Below are 16,196 nucleotides of genomic sequence, written 5' to 3'. Positions count from 1 at the left end.
AGCTCTTGCATAGCAGCAGGACACAGGTGCTGTGGAGCATAGCAGTGGTAAAATGCAGTATTGTGTGCTGATGCTCAGTAGTAGAGTGCAATGTGCCCTAGGTTAGTACACAGCTAGCAGACATTAGCTATCACAGCTCTTTTTTGGAGCAGTTAGTTATTCATAAAATGGGCTTATTTTCTAAGTGTCTACTCTCTGTGTACTCTTTCCGAGTCTTACTCCCTGTCCCACTGCAGGGTTCTGGTCCTCTAGCTTAACCATTGTGCCATGCATGAGATACCCAGAATAAGGCTGAGAGCACTGCTTACACTACAAAACTTCCTCCAGATTTTTCTACAACTGGTACGCATGGAGAGCGCAGTCAGTTTGCTCCAGAGGGTGCAGGTGAGAGTTGTTCTGTACCAAATGCCCAGGGATCAGGACAGATCCCTGACAGTCATAGAAATAATCAGGACATACAGTTACTTGATGTCAGCTCAAGAAAATAGAAAACATTGAGTTCTCTCTGTTATTCTACATGGTATTTATTCATTGCAGTGTTCATGATCAATGCTAGATTCTTTACAGTGTGATTATATGAAGAGATTACATGAAAATTGTTTGCAAGAACTATGTTTATGTTTCATCCTCTTTTCATCTTGCTCTAATCCTGAGCAGAGCTTTGTTATACAGTAACAAACACGGGGACAACTCCTGCTTCTTTAAAGTGACAGCAAAGGATAAAGACTTGAAATAAAACTGATGTGTTATTTCTGAAAATGTTTTCCATGTGTCAGTTCTGAGAAGTGGCTGCAGTTAACTATTATCTTCCTGCTACAGAGCTGTTCTAGAAATGAGCCATTGTCTCTCACCATGAAAAGCAAAGATGAATATAAAATAGGATTATCTGTATTAGTAACAAGCTACCTGTGGATTATTTTTTAGATTATATTTTCTTGAGAAAAGTCCATGTTAAAGCTTAGCTTTTAGCTTGGTTTTGAGACAAGGGTTTTTGTCAGTGGAAGTTGTTTATGGTGGCCTATCAGAGCTTGGTTCAGAATGTCTTTTCTTTAGTATCAGTCTGATGATGTTTCTTCTTAAATTGGTTTTTTGAATTCTTCTGTGATTTCGGAGGTTGGCTTCGCTTTTGTTCCTGGGAAGAACAGGTAGATGAGAACCACTGAAATGGCCAGGGCAGCAATAAAGATGAGGAAGCAAAAAGGACCAAGAAGCATCTGGAGACGAAAATAGAATGAGTGATTTCCCTGACAATGCTTGCCCATCTAGATTCTTGAAAATTGTTGATTTGTCCCTGTGAAATGAGGAACAAATTGATTTTACAGGAGTATGTATTTACCTTTTCAATCTAGTCTTGAGGCAGGAGATGATGTCTGAAATCTAGTGAGGTGTTCTACATAAATGGCCTCCATATGCCAGTAGCAGTAAGGGACTCACAGCTTTCATCATCTGCAAGGCATTTCATCCTACTCCATCCAGACCAGGCAAGAAAAGTAGTTTAAATTGATAGAGTAAAAAAAAAATTTGAATCAAATTACATACAACAGAAAAGAGGAAAATCATTCCAGCAAAAGTGAGGTCTAGCCAAATGACAATTCCACCAGTAACAAAAGCAGAAGACTTTGTTGAGATCTTCACAGGCAGTGGGCTCTGTGTGAAAAGGAATAATGTAGAGCCAGAGGAAAGTGACAAGTTGGAACTGTGGTGCTTTGGCTATTTGATAGTAAATCTAAGAATGGAAATAGGGTATAGTCAGCTGCACTCAGGCCATAGAGTTGTAGACCCAGTAAAAGGAGGAGCATGGTACTCAGCTGCAGATACATGAACAGTTCTTTCAGCACCTCTAGGACATTCATGATTTTGGTGTCTTTTGTTACTAACTTTTCCTTCATCATGTTATCAAATTCTGTGTGATAATTCCCTTCTCCCCAGAGTTGCTTCATGTCTACAGAAGAGATAGAATGAAGTACATGTCTTCACCATCTGATCCAGTCAAAGTTCTGTATTTTAAAACTTTTAATGACATTAAACATTTGCAGTTCAGTCCATGCTTTGATTCACCACTCACTTAGCAAAGGATTAGAATATCGCCTACTGGAACATGCTGAGACTTCCCTGCAAAATGGCTTTCAACTTGCTGTTGTATTTAGGAGTAGATCTTAAATGTTTCTGATGATTCCGCTTAGTCTGGAGGACTTTAATAACGTAATTATCAAGAAATCTGTAGTTGGCTAATAGAAAAGCTGATTCCCTCTATTAGCTTCACTTTCCCAAGAGTTATGGTTTAGCAAATTAAGGATCTGAAGTTTTAGTTTACCTTTCAAGCAACAAGCTTTGTCTCCTTTTTGCAGTAAGAGATAGGTAAGGGACTCAGGAAAGCATGGCAAAAAGTTGAGTCAATGCCACAAACCCAGAGAAGGACAATAGCACATTCCACATGTTTTCAGTTCCGAAAAGATCTCTATGAAAGCATGTCAGAGTGTATTTATAGTCCAGTACAATTACAGTCTATAACAAGTTTGGTGTTTTCTAGATCCTAGACTAGCTAAAGAGACAAAATATTCATATAGACCTTAAAAAGATAAACTGAAATAGACGTTTTGGCTAGGGAAAGGAAAATAGGCTAATACTTTATTTCTGCTGCAAGACTGAGATTTTTCCTGTAGTTTGAATATTGACGAGATACATCGAGTATCTAAATATTGGCATATTGGGTCCTTGCTAACAACCAGTTCTTTATAGAGGGTCACACTGTTTCCAGAGAATTGCTCAGAAGCCTCGCTCTTACCTCTCTGTAATAATAGAGATGGTCTACTGTGTGCCAGAGCAGGATGCTCATTTGATTCTGGCTTGAGAATTTATTTTAAGTAGTACTTTTAATCTTACAAAAACTGATTTTGAATCAGCTAAAGACTTGACTGTTTAGAAAGAGTGTAAGTCAATTCTTGCTTCCTTCAGGCTTCTATGTATTCATGTAACATTTTGTTACATTAATTTTGAATTCAACATAGTTCACTCTATACTACAAAGATTTAACTCTCTATGGTTAGTGCCAAAAGGGGATGCAGGAAGGTGGGGTTATGGTTCTGAAGGCAACAGATGCTTTGCTCAGGAGTACAGTGGAAGCACTGACGTTCCTCCTAGAGTTTGCTTTTCTTGTTACAGGGACTGACAACAGCCCCACAATGCCCCTGAGCCGTGTGCCCTGCAGCACAGGGTGAGCTTGCTGAGTCACACCTTGACCTTTCTCCTGCTGGATGTCCCAGTAATGCTCTGTCTCCAAGCCCTCTGCCTGGGTATCTTGTTGCACACCAATACAGTGAAATAATTCAAGCTGAATTCTTCTTTCCACCCCTTGCATTTTTGTCATTCCTGAAATCTTTATCACCTCCACATCAGCTATGGTCATGTCTTTCATTCCTTCCCCTCTCAGCACAGACTCTCAAATGTTAACACTTCATCTTCTAAAACACTCCAGAATCTAACTTTCCGTTCAATGGGTACTGCAAAAATCCCTGCCTGTATTTAGGTTTTCTCTTGCTCTTAAAAATTCCTCTTCTCAGTCTCCAGTCACTTGAACACTGGCCACTGCCCTCCCTTCAACCAAAGATTTTGCTCCCACAGAGAAGACTGCAGCCAGATTGTACAACTGTCCCCTGTCCTCTTTTACCACTGCCACCACCCACTTTATCTTCTAGAACTGTGTCCAGCAAAGTATCCCAGAGTTGGCAGTCACAAATAGCAGTTGTAGGCAAAAGTGTAAGAGTTGAGCAAGTGTGCGCTGATGCTTTCCCTGTGTGTCTTCCAGGCCCCAGTGATGTGCAACCCTGGGACTTTGTTGGTCCAGGTGGTGGTGTTGTATTTCCTCCTTCCACACATTTACTGAGATCCTCTTTGAACTCTTGTAAACTTTTGTTGTTCCCAACTCCAGTGGCAGAAAGGTCTAATGGGATACTTGACAATCTAGTGTTAGCAATTGCTTTCTGTCAGGACGCACTAAAAACTACTTTTGAAATAATTACCCCTCTCTTCTGCTGTTTCTCTCATTTTATCTGTCCTTTCCTTTTAACTTCTTCTGTTTCTTATATCAAATTTGAATGTCATATCTCTTTTTCCAGACCTTTTCATGCTGTATTGTCCCTTGCAAGTCTATTTTTATTTTTCTTTTCCCTCTTGAAGAGGTCCTGCCACACTAACAGCAAACCATTTTGCTATATTTAAGGCAGGATTCAGGCACCTTAGAGTGGGGCCATGGGCAAGGAGCTGGTGAGCCTGAATGAACTAGAGGGGAGAGGAGGATTTGTTCTTTAAGCTGAGAATGGGTTTTCAAACACTCTGTGGCCAGATTTTAACATCTGGTTGATAAAACGGTCCCTGCTGAGCCCTGTTCCTCTTCCTCCTGATGTCTGTGTTTCTCCCAGAATAGTCATATTGCTGTTTCATTTCTACCTGGCCTCACACTTCTGTTCAGTGCTGTAATATGGAAAAAGCAAGACTTAAATGCCTAGAATAGTTCTTATTGATTTTCCTAAAGAAGAGGACAGAGTGAGTCTTTCCACCTAGGATTTGAATACTACAAGAAATGTGGTTGTTTGAGACTCAGTACTTAGCTCATGCAATACCCTTGGTTTGGAGGAGTTTTGTTTTCAACAATGCCATGTGTTGCGCTTATATGATCCTGGAAATCAAATAGATACACTGCAAATTCACAAGTTCTTCTTTAACCTTTATTCCCAATCCATGCTAGTTTATGGCAGTGTTAATGATTTACCATGCTTTCCCTCTTGCAGACAGTATTTACTAGCCAGAGGGTAGAAGGGAAGAAGTCAGGCATGCTGGACAAGATCATGCTGTAGAAAGACATGTATAAGGAAATGAGTTGTTGGTGTCTTGTAAAACACTGAAAACTTCCTCACTGGCAACAAGTAAGGTTGAGAAAGACCAGAACAAATAAAGAGTTTTATATTAATGAAGGTTTTACCTAATCTTTTCTTTTAAAAATACTTTAAGCATTTCTTCTTCCCCCCCCCTGCATTTTTGACTAAAAGAAGGAATGTATGTTGGTTCTTACTGTGGTATTGTGCAATCCATGACTTCTGGCCTTGAAACTATAAACTTTGTCTAGCTTTTTTTGAAATATGATGATCGTCATAGGAAGGATGGCTGTGTTGGGAAGTCCACTGCTTTTAGTATTAGCTCTTGGCACTGATACAAATATTGTTAGAGGATGATGTGAAGATAAGATTGCAGGAGCCTTAAGGCTGTGAAAGAAACTGCCACTCAATATTCAGGTCCTTTTCCAAATTTTATTGTGTAGCATCTGCAACAGTCAGTAGTGAAGATCTCATTTCCAGACAAGACAGACACAATATTACTTGACCCTAACAACACATTCAGAGAAGATGGGCTGTCCTCTGTCCCCGACTCTTCAATCAATGAAAGCCAAATCCAGGCATGACCAGTAGGATGTGTATTCTTAGTCACTGCATTTTTTATTTCCTTATCAGTAAACTTCAAAGCATAAAGAAGAGCAAGAATGTGTCATGTGGTATAGCAATGAACACAAAAAGTTAATCCCTTTTTACCATGTTTTGTAATGAAAATGTGGAGTATTCAGAGACCTGGAGAGAAAAACAACACTCAGACATGCATTGGGTTCTCTGGGAGAGGCACCACTCTTTTTTTGTCCATCAGTACCAGTTACTCTTGGGAACTCAATCCCAGTGAAACTCGTTGTTCCTTCTTTCTGGTATGAAATAACTCCAGACTGAAGACATGCTACATAGTGATTGCTAATGAAGGAGAACCTGCTTGCTTTGGATTAGCCTACTTATGATTTCCTGCAGCTCTGCTTTCTTCACTCATGCTTTCTTTCAGTGCTGACATATCCCTGTTTGTCCCTACAGAAGAATCTCCAAAGGTAGGCAGTGTACCTGATTACCAAGCAAGAGGTTTGGCTTGAGGTGACAGGTCATGCTTGGATGCTTCTCTAGCATAGTGTCTCCTTTATATCAGGATCTTACACTTCCTTTACACCTTTTTTCTTCAAATATAGCAATGACTTTCCCTCCTCAAAAAAAAAGAAAAAAAAATATGAAGACCATGCTGCAGGTCACAGAAGTGTGGTTGTAAGCTCCTCAAGAAAGTCCTAGTTGCCCCTGTACCATGTACTTGCTCTCAAGTCTAATTGTAAGAGGGGAAAACATTGCATACTGATTCTGTCTACTGATAGGCACAGTAGTCTTCTTCCACTGGATTAAAGAGCTAAACACATCTTTTCTTCTGGACTGAATCTCCTTTCCTGGGAAGGCTCAGCAACACTGACTTGTTAATAGGAGCAGATAATTTCAGCGTGGAAGCTCTGTCTTCTTTTTCTCTCAGTTTCACAAGTATGCTGTACTTCTGAACCTTCCACGCTCACTTCCTCCAATAACTGTGGAGTCCTGGTTTTGGTAAGAAAAACAGCTGATCCTGTGTTTTCAGCTTACATAGCTGCTAACTTGCAGGGACTGACAAAGATCTTATTTCTTCATACACTGTGCTTAATCTTTTTCTGCAGAGGATTTAATTCAGCTACTATTTCAGCAGCTGGAGAGAACCACCAAGTTCAGCCTGCCTGCACCCTGCACTGCAGGTGATTATTTTTAAAATACACATTTATGCTGTTTGTGGAGCAATAGATTCTCTCTTGCTTAGTGAGGCTTCTGGGCGCTATGGTAGTAAAAGAGCAAAATATGGAGTGGAGAGTTTGTTACTAAAGTCTAGTAGCAATCATCACTGAGCAGTTACTCTGCTGTAGGGCTGTCTGTCTCTTCCTTCCACGGTAGTTCAGACGATTGAACTCCTCCATGACTTCCAGCATGGTCTTTCCTTTGGTCTCTGGCATCACCAGGAAGACAAAGAGAGCCATGGACAAGCAGTATGTCAGGAAAATGATGAAACAGAAACTACCAAGACCTTCCTACAGGAGAAGAAAGAGACAAAATGTGTTCATATAAAACGATCTAGATTTCCTTCTCTTATGATATGGAGTTTCTGGTTTTGTATTTACTAAAAAACTTGGTCAGGGACTCAGTTGATGTAAATCCTCGTTGTTGCTACCTGGGAAATGGCACTGAGTGATAAGATGAACTAATTCTCCTTTCCTGTTTTAAGGAGCAAAGCTGTATGCTCTGCAGATATTGAACGTCATTGCTTGACAATTCAGAGAAGTGCTGAGCTTCAGTTACTCTTCCATTTGCTCCATCCTTCTCAGTCAGTGCTAGACCGGGGAAGATACGTAGTGTGTTAGCTCTGTCCCTCCTTGCACATTCCAGTACTCTGAAGACTTTAGTTTCCTGCTACTTACTAGTGCTGGGTGAGATGTCTGGGAGTGCCCATTTTTCACATTAAACCCAAAGGAGATGCACCTAAAGGACAAGGCAGGAAAAGAAGGCCGCCCCTCATGATTTTCAAATGACATCTGACAGCGTTGGTGCCTCTGTCACTGCTTCTGTGTTTGCCAGTGTCACACTCTAACTGTGTGTAGAGTTAGCAGCATTTTTTGGTTTTGCTACGCTTTCACTAGCTATCTGAGTAAAAAGAAAGGCCATCAGAACTGCGATTAGTTTGGGCTATAACCTTTGCAGGAAGTGTTGAAAAAGAGAAGTAGGCTCTGAGTTCAAGAAGGGTCTAACCCCCTCTGAATGGAAACCTAACACCCTACTTTGCTTACCACAATGAAAGGGAACAAAAGTCCAAGGATGAAGAGTTGAATCCAGTTTGTAGCCCCATTAAAAACATAAGCAGCTGGTCTGTATGACTGAATAAATATTTCTGTGGCCAAGGGGCATAATACTGCAGCTGAAAAAAATAATGGAGAAAAAAAGAAGTTTAGAAATTTTGCAAGATGGTTCCGTAACTCACACTTCATATTGCCACAGAAGTTAATGGTTTTAACTGATCTGGAAGTGTTTGAGGTTCTGCTTGGCCCTTCAGGAGAAAGGCATGTACGAACGCAATATGAAATGAAGTTTTACCTGCTGCCACAGTATGGAGGGGAGCATCTACCCCTGCACTGAATCAGGAGTAGGGATTAATGCTAACTGTGGAACAGTTATGCCTGGGACCTCTCCTAGAGGCTGCAGTGAGGAAGGAATGAGTATATGAAACCATCCCAGTAGAAAATACCAACCTGGCCCAATGCCAAAGCTCATGATGAAAATAAAGATGAGTGCAACAGAGCAATATGGTACCCAGTAAAAGGAATCCTATGGTAGAAAATGAAAAGTAAATAAAACCAAACATATTTTTTTTTATCCAGCTCCATTAGAAAGATTCATTGCTGCTAATTATGTCAATGTTAAACATACATCTGCTTCCTCTACTTTCAGAAACTTCACAATGAGATAGCCTTGGGAGTATTCATGGTTGTATAAAGCTATTGGCTTTAATCTGCATGTACATGGCTGTGAACAGACCTCTGTTAGTATGATGGTTAGCCCCCAAAATACTTCTACTCCCACTAAAAAGTTATTTGGGGTGAAGGAAATAGTAATGATATCTGCCTTGCAATAAAACATGAAGACAGGACACAGCTCTAATGCACAAATGGAGTCTTACCTGTAGTGAAAGCGTGACTGTGAGAAACCCTAAAGCCAAGGCCATAACAACGTAGCTTTTCCACAGCAGTGTCTTCCTCCCTGCACGCTCAATTAGGAAACCCTGCAACCAGGAACACATGCTGTCAGCTGGGTTGTGATTTTGGGGGATAGACTCTCCTGTCTTCCCGTAAATTGAATATAAATGCCCATGGTTGCAGAGTGTGTGGAGATTATTTTGTGTCATCAGTGCAAAGTACTATGGTTGATTTGTTGCAGGAGTTTGATTCCTGAAGCTCCATTTACGGTAGTTCTAAAGATTGAAATGAACCACACATTACAGCAGAATGAAATCCAGCTGAAGTCACTTACACAGGCAATGGTGGTGAGGATCTCAGTGATCCCAACTCCCAGGGAGACATAGTGGGTTTGAGCAGGGAGGATTCCAGCCTTTATAAAAACATTGTAGGCATAAAAGTAAACCTGGAAGGAAAAGAAATTTGTGAAGGCTGTACCCATGGGGTCATGATTACACTAGCTTCTGTCTTTTCTGACAGAAAGTAACTAATCAAGCCTTAACAAAAGAGAAAGTCATATTCTTGATTTCAGTAACTAATCCACAATGTTTTCACAAGGCTTATTTGCACAGAACAGCTTTTACTAGCAGCTCTGTCTTGAACTCAGGAACAAATACAGCCTTTTCCTTCTTTTTTTTTTTTTTTGCTTGCTCTTAGCACTGCCTTTGTATTATGTTACAGGTTATAATTCTGACATCTTCCATATGTTTTAGTGTTTCATGTACTTTGGATAAGGAGCATACAGAAATGTGGACAGTACATACTAAGCAAATGGTTTAAATTATCTTTCTACATCATCTTTAAGCCTTTGCAATGATTTTGATAGTCACTTTTCTGGATGTAAGCACTCCTAAAGCACAAGAAATTCCATCATTAATATGCTCAGTTTCTACTGGCCCTTTGTGATACAGTTATTGAGGCACTAGTAGGGGTAGAAAGGGGTCTTATGAATCTTGACGTCTTTCTGAATTTGCGAAATTAATCTGGATTTTGAAACTTCTATGCTTTTACTATAAGCTTATTTTATACAATAACAATTCCAATACTTAATACTATCTACTGAAACACAGACATATTTCCAAAGAAAAAGTATATTAGGGAGTATATATCAGTAATTGTTACATATATTACTGGGATCTTGTAATTGTCTATAATCTGAGAAAATGCAAAGTTAAGGGATTTAGAAAGAAACTCAAAGAGGTAAGAGATGGAAATGCACTGTTAGTGTACATTACAAACCTGACTTAGTTTGTACTGAAATATCTGAACAATTTTGGGCAGTGCATTCTGGAGTTTGGAGATCCAGAGGAGGTTATGCTGTTCTTTACTTGTTCTGTAGATGAGATTTGATTTTATCTCCTTCCATTCTCTTAACAGGGTATTCCATAGCCTTCAGCTGACACTTGCTAAAACACAGTTCTCAACTTATCCCAGGCCACAAACTTCCATTGGAAAAGATCATAATAACAGATCCCCTCCTTACTGCCACTGTTGCAGTCAGCATTTTACTACTCTTGCAAAGCTTACTTTTTGCTAAGAAACTGTAAACGATCTAGAAAGTGAAGTAGCACATATACCACATTGACGCCAATTAACTGCATGCATGAAGAGACAAGGAAGAGCGTGATGAGCTGCCAACGGACAGCTTTGTCAAGAAAAAGATCACAAACACTCTTAGTCTTCTCCCCACGGATGGCTTCTTGCTCTGCCATCATATCATTTATTTCAGCCATATGGTCACCATCTCCCCAGAGCTGCTTCAGAGCTGTAAGGAGAGGAAAAGAGAAGATGACTACTGGTCCAAGCTCAGAGGCACATGTGTATAATTCAGAAGATTACTTCCTTGCCTTGCAGAGTGTCTTATTTGAGATTCAGGCTCTTTCCATGTGTGAACTTATAGCGATCTGGGTTCAGATTAGGCGCAGATCCAGTTCTTTGCTCTCTATTTTTACCCATGAATCTTAATCATAACCTCACCTTTGGCCAATAGCTGCTTACAGTGTTTCATTGTAGATCATGCCTAGATTCTTACTAATCCATCCCTAAATACCTTCCTGCTAAAGGTGCAGTCATAGTGCAAGCACCAAAACACAGACAAGGAAAACGACTCCTACATTAAAAAATAGGTCTCCATCTAAAAAGTTCTCTCCTTTGATAGTTGAAAATGCACAAGGGCTGTTTATCTGTTTATGTCAGTAGTTACTGAACTGGAATATTTATGGATATGGCATGACAGTAAAGAGCATCCCTTTCTTACACAGAACCAGAAGGTTTCCTATCCACACCCTGACTGTTCAGGGCAGATTCTGTATTGATGGAAACACAAGCTCTCTGTGATCACGTCCCTTAGAAGATCCTGGCAGAGGGTAAGGGAAATACTAGTGTCAAGAGAGCACTAATATCAAAACAGAAAAGGTTGTCTTTCATTGAAGTTGAAGGTGGTTTCAGAGCCAAAAGTCTTAAAAGTTTTTTTCCCAGATGTACCTCTCTTCCAGGCTTTACTGTATTTTACACTTTTTGATAAAATCAATGCTTTGTGGTCCATTTTCTTACCTTTCATGCACCCCTCCTTGTCCTTTTTGTCAATGAGCAGGTAGCGGGGAGAGTCTGGGAAGAAGGGGAGGGTGAGAAGCTGAACGAGGGCAGGAAGTGCATTGACTGCCATAAGAATAGGCCAGAGAGCATCTACTCCAAGAACTTCTCTGAAACAAAACCAGCAGAGCAAGAGGAGCTGGGCAACCGTGTGTGCTGGCCATGTGATCACACAGACACAGAGTGGTCCCTCGGCCCTGCTGTGTGTACCCTAGAGACCTAGGAGTCTCCAGCCATTTCTCAACCCAGAAAAATGAAAATCTGAATAGGAGGCGAAGCAAAGAGCAGAGTGCTGTTGCGCTGTTGCCACCTGTTGCTCAGCGGTAAGTGCAGCAAGGCTACCTGCGAACTCCTGCAACAGCTGAAGGCCCGCAGGGACTAACAGTGTCCCGGCAGAGCGCTGAAGAAAGAACTTGCGGTGGCTGATCCCTTTGCTCCTGATCCAAAGAGTCTCAAGTTACAGTTAAGACAGGATCCATGGTTTATCAGCCTGGTGCTGACTGCTCCAAATAGCAGCCGCTGGGTTTCCTGCAGCTTTGAGAATGGTGTGGCCAGAACAAGGTGTGCCCTGGGATCGGCATAGACCATCTTTGGAACAGGACAGGCAGAAGGAGCCTGTGCTGGGGGGAATAAACCCACCATAGTTTTCTTGTATTGCATGTGTGTTTGATGGGTGGGTGTGCCAGTTTGTGTGTCTTTTCAAGGAAGTTTGGTTGCATCTGATATTCCCTACTCTTCCTAAAAAAAATAAAAAATAAAGGTCAGCTCTTACAAAAAATGGATTTCTTTCAAACCCATTGAAATCAAGGGTTTTTTTTAATCTGTATTTTGATCTGTCTTTGCTAGGAAGCAAGATAGTTCTTCAGGATTAAATATTTTGTGTGATTTCTGTTTGCCATTCACTTAAGTCAGGAATTTGGGCTGAGCTAATTCAGCCTGGCTGCCTAGAGTGCTCTGAAAACATGTCTCAAAATAGTTGCTGATTTGCTTATCCATAGGCTTGCACTGACATATGCATATATTTTAACAACACAATAAATTAAATATCTCTCAAACCCCCTTACCTGAGACCCAGAGCAAATCCTGCAAATTTTCCAGTAGCAACAGAAGTGGAAGCTGTTATGGTAATCAGCCCGCGGAGCTTCCGTGGGGCACATTCCCCAACATACATGAGATGTATATTCAGAGCTAAACCTGCAGTGACAGATGACTGTTAGGGCAATTCAAACTGCCACAGGTCTGGTGTTTTGAAGGGGACCATTATGGGCAAAGAATATAGGGTTAGGCTCTGAGATACTTTTTTAACGGTGCTGCATACATGTCTGCCTGACATGAAGCATGTTCCCAGTACTGTGGCCTTGTGTCTTTTCTAAATATTTACCAAGCAAGTATGTTCCCCTGGGAAATCTGTTCTTCAGCAGACTGGTTTTCTCTTAGCCACATATACAGGATTGCTGTTACTCCCTTTAATCTCAGATTATATATTTCAGTATCTACTCAGGATGATGTGTGCCTTACTTTGTGCTTGAAACCAAAAAGTTAACAAATGCTATATATCCCATTTGCCCAGTAAATTACTTAATATTTATTCTTTCTCTTAATTTTTTTTTGCTGGTTAACATTATCTTTATCCAAATGCCTAGCAATCAAAAACACTGACAGAATGTAACCTTCTGAGGCATCTGGAAATTAGAATTGCCCAGCTTGAAAACCATTCCCTTGTCTGTAATGTGGAAGGCAGTATCAGCCACAATGAGCAGCAACAGGAACAGCAGAGGTCAGCTTTCCATTGAGTGAGCATGCTCCCCTGAAATATTGCATGTTTTGGCTTTTTCATGTGTTGGTAGTACTTTTTATATGGATTGAATGTAAAGATAAAAGAATGAGAAATGGAGATGTCACACATGATTAATTATGTTTGTGTTTTCTTATTTAGTTAAAAATGTATTCAGCAATCAGGCCCTCTGCAAGTTTAGTAAAAATCTGTGATCTTTAGACTCGGTCTGGTAAATCCTTGTGACCCTCAGTCACTGCTCTCCCAAATAATTATTACCATAGGTAGGACTGCTAATTTACCTCCACACACTCCAGAAAATAATCTTCCAGCAATGATCATCTCAAAGGATCCACACAACCTACTGAGTCCCATCAGAGTTGCACTCAGCAGAGCAGGGATATTGGTGAACAGCATGGCCTTCTTCCTGGAATTTATTTAAATTGATGTGAGCATAAATACTGTCCATGTGTCATTCTCAGGCTGACGGAAGTGGCGTGAATTGTACCATAGTTAAAGACTCTGTGCCGGCTTCTGAGATCAGCTGCAGTGAAGTAAATGGGAAATGGGAATGGGAAAACTTTGTTACAGACTAATAAGCTAGTTGAGGCATTTGATGCCTCCAGTGGAGCCAATATCTACACTGAAGAACAAGCTTTGTGAGTGGTTGCCTGTGAAATTCACTTTAAAACACATGCACTCCTCATGTGATTTCTCTTAGGAATTTGTAAGGGAGAGGGTATGATTTTCTTTGTATTCATTGGCAGATTTTGCCATTCTGTTTCTTCACTGAACTGATCCTTCATCTGAAGCCACTCTGGGCTGCTCACAGTGCCACTCCCAAGACAGTCACTTATTTTTGCAGTTGTGGGTGTAAACAGAAAGACTAATATAATCACTATTCCTACCTTCCAAATCTAACAGACAAATATCCAGCAGACAAGGACCCTAGAAGCCCACCAATGCTGTAAATGGACACAACAAAGGACCACATCAAAGTAATCATTTCTTCATTGGGAAAGGAGCCGTATCTCTTCAGCCAGGTCTCACGCATGAAACTTTTGATGTACTTTAAAAGAAAACCAGAAACCAATGGACTCAGTCAACATGTTTTTGCATAATTGCACCTCTTTTTTACTTCTCTTACTGGCTTACTGGTCTTTTAGATACATTTCTATTGACACCTTGGTTGAAATCTTAGTCCCAGTGAAATCAAAGGGAATTTTGCCAATAACAACCCTGGAGTTAATGTCTGAGCAACAAGGTGCAATGAATAAATCAGTGAATAAATATATCAATATTAAATATCAACTGTGTGTGTCACTAAGAGAGTAGCAGGTTGGTCTTCTGTTTATGTGCTAAATCCTGACTGTTTTGCTACCCGATCTTCCCCACCATTCCCGCTTATCTGTTTGTCTGTCTTGTCTACCTGCTGCATCCTGTCTGATGCCTTCAGTGAAATCCAGGTTTGACTTCAACTGAATTCAGTGAGATCAGGATTTGTTCCTCAACGTGGCCCATAGTGGGGTCTCTCTGACCTGCTTTTCATAACCTCCATGCAACTCTCATTCTTGATTAAGCTTCCCAATGTGGTAAGAGTTCAACGTTTTTGGCACCATTCAGGATGGCACACATCTCCCCTAATTTTCCTTTTTCGGCCTGCAGGTATCAGTGCTGACCTCAGCTCTAAAGGTACAGTCATTCCCTGTTCTATTTCACCTTACAGTTACTTAGACCTGGTGTGTGTGGCCAAGCAAATGGTACAAAGGACTCCCTGAGCACTGGTAAGAGAAGAATGTCCTATGAGCGTTCCTCAGTAGAGTGGAAAGTTGGCAACTTCATAGATTTTATTCTCCCCTTTCCCAGTTCTGTCACGCCAGACAGAAGTTAAAATTCCACAAAACACTACAGCAATAGCAGCTACCCTTCAGAACCAAGTAACCATAATAAGTCTAGTTTTGAGAGCAAAAGTGAAAAAGTTAGTGATTGCATATAGAGTCAGGAATGCATGAGAACATTGAAATCTATGCTGGTAGCTCAATTTTTTGAGCTGTCCATGCTTACCTCAGCAGGAGAATTGATAATGGAGACCTGCAACCCATACTGGAAAGCTCCACCAATGCCCAGGACAAAAGCCAGGAGGAAGAGATTGTAGCTCATTTTCTGGCAAGAAATAAAAACAGCAAACAAAGCTGGTAAAGCTATTCAGACATGGCCCCAACTGTTCTGTTTTACCTCCAGGAACTCTTTTAACAGCTTGAGCAATGCCACGCCCCTGCCTCCTCTGAGACCAAGGAGCCAGTGCAGAGTGCAATACAAGGCCACAGCTACTAAAAGCACAGAACAGTGACAAATCTGAGGAGAGACAAAGCTCGTAGTTGTCTCCCAGAGCCCAGTTACACACTTCAGTGCTTTTGTCTTCAGCTTTGGCTGTGTTAATCTGCACTATCATAGGGTAACTAGTTGCAGGAGCATGGTGCAATGTGCAAGCATTATGTGCATGATTTCCATCTGTTTGTCTTTCCTCCCGCTCTTCTTCCTTGCCCACTTGATATCTCACCTAAATGAACATTTTGCTCAGTGATTTGGCTGAGATTGAATAAATATTTGGGGATTGAAGGATATTCCTTGTTTCATAGTTTATTCACCCTTTCTAGAACTGTATCTGATAGGAGGCTTAGAAATACCCTCGAAATACAGTACTGTGATACATGCATAGTGCATCCCTTCCACACCCACTGCTCTCTGTTATGGAGTGTCCTAGTGGTATTCTGTCCAGCAATGACAGCATGATGCTGCACTTCTATCTGTAGAACAGCTCATATTCAAAGGCAATGCTGGACAATGACTGCCAAACATTTACAATCTGATTACTAATCAGATGAATGCTATTGCTTGAACAGGCATCATCAAATTTACCCATGTTGCAACACTGTTGGCTTCAAAGGAATCAGCTTTGAATAAATTTGGTATTTGGCACATGACAGCAATCTCCCATTTGTCAAAGCACAAGAAATAAATGAGATTCACAATCTCTACTACTAGACATCCTTACTACCTTTCATGCTACAAAAAATGCCACACATCAGCACAAAACTCCCCATCAGCAAGAAAATCAGTAAGTCCTATTCTGAGTGCAAATTTTATATCACATCTGCAGCAAATTTATCCGTCTCA

The 16,196-nt window shown here is 40.8% G+C and overlaps 2 protein-coding genes across 2 annotated transcripts; both read right to left on the bottom strand.

Moving 5' to 3' along the window:
• Nucleotides 1-191: 191 nt before the first annotated feature.
• LOC308060895 (solute carrier family 2, facilitated glucose transporter member 5-like) lies at nucleotides 192-3,406 on the bottom strand (the record flags this gene model as incomplete). Its single annotated transcript, XM_080380177.1, is given in 7 exon segments — nucleotides 192-1,085; nucleotides 1,087-1,214; nucleotides 1,540-1,656; nucleotides 1,659-1,942; nucleotides 2,315-2,388; nucleotides 2,390-2,505; nucleotides 3,161-3,406. Coding segments are annotated over 7 exon segments (1,017 nt in total). The 3' UTR covers nucleotides 192-1,033.
• On the bottom strand, nucleotides 2,300-15,184 carry LOC308065454 (solute carrier family 2, facilitated glucose transporter member 11-like). The gene is made up of 11 exons (XM_080391457.1): nucleotides 15,084-15,184; nucleotides 13,928-14,088; nucleotides 13,322-13,446; nucleotides 12,310-12,439; nucleotides 11,207-11,355; nucleotides 10,231-10,418; nucleotides 8,949-9,059; nucleotides 8,599-8,700; nucleotides 8,171-8,246; nucleotides 7,712-7,839; nucleotides 2,300-6,958 (listed from the first exon to the last, which is right to left on the bottom strand). Exons 1-11 carry the CDS (start codon nucleotides 15,177-15,179, stop codon nucleotides 6,752-6,754), a joined length of 1,473 nt encoding a protein of 490 aa, XP_080247583.1. The 5' UTR covers nucleotides 15,180-15,184; the 3' UTR covers nucleotides 2,300-6,751.
• Between the last annotated feature and the right edge of the window lie 1,012 nt (nucleotides 15,185-16,196).

Source organism: Falco punctatus, assembly GCF_963210335.1.
Source record: "Falco punctatus genome assembly, chromosome: 1".
Classification (NCBI taxonomy): domain Eukaryota; kingdom Metazoa; phylum Chordata; class Aves; order Falconiformes; family Falconidae; genus Falco; species Falco punctatus.
Note: the sequence above shows the minus strand (reverse complement) of the source record. Positions and strands in the feature narration are given on the sequence as shown.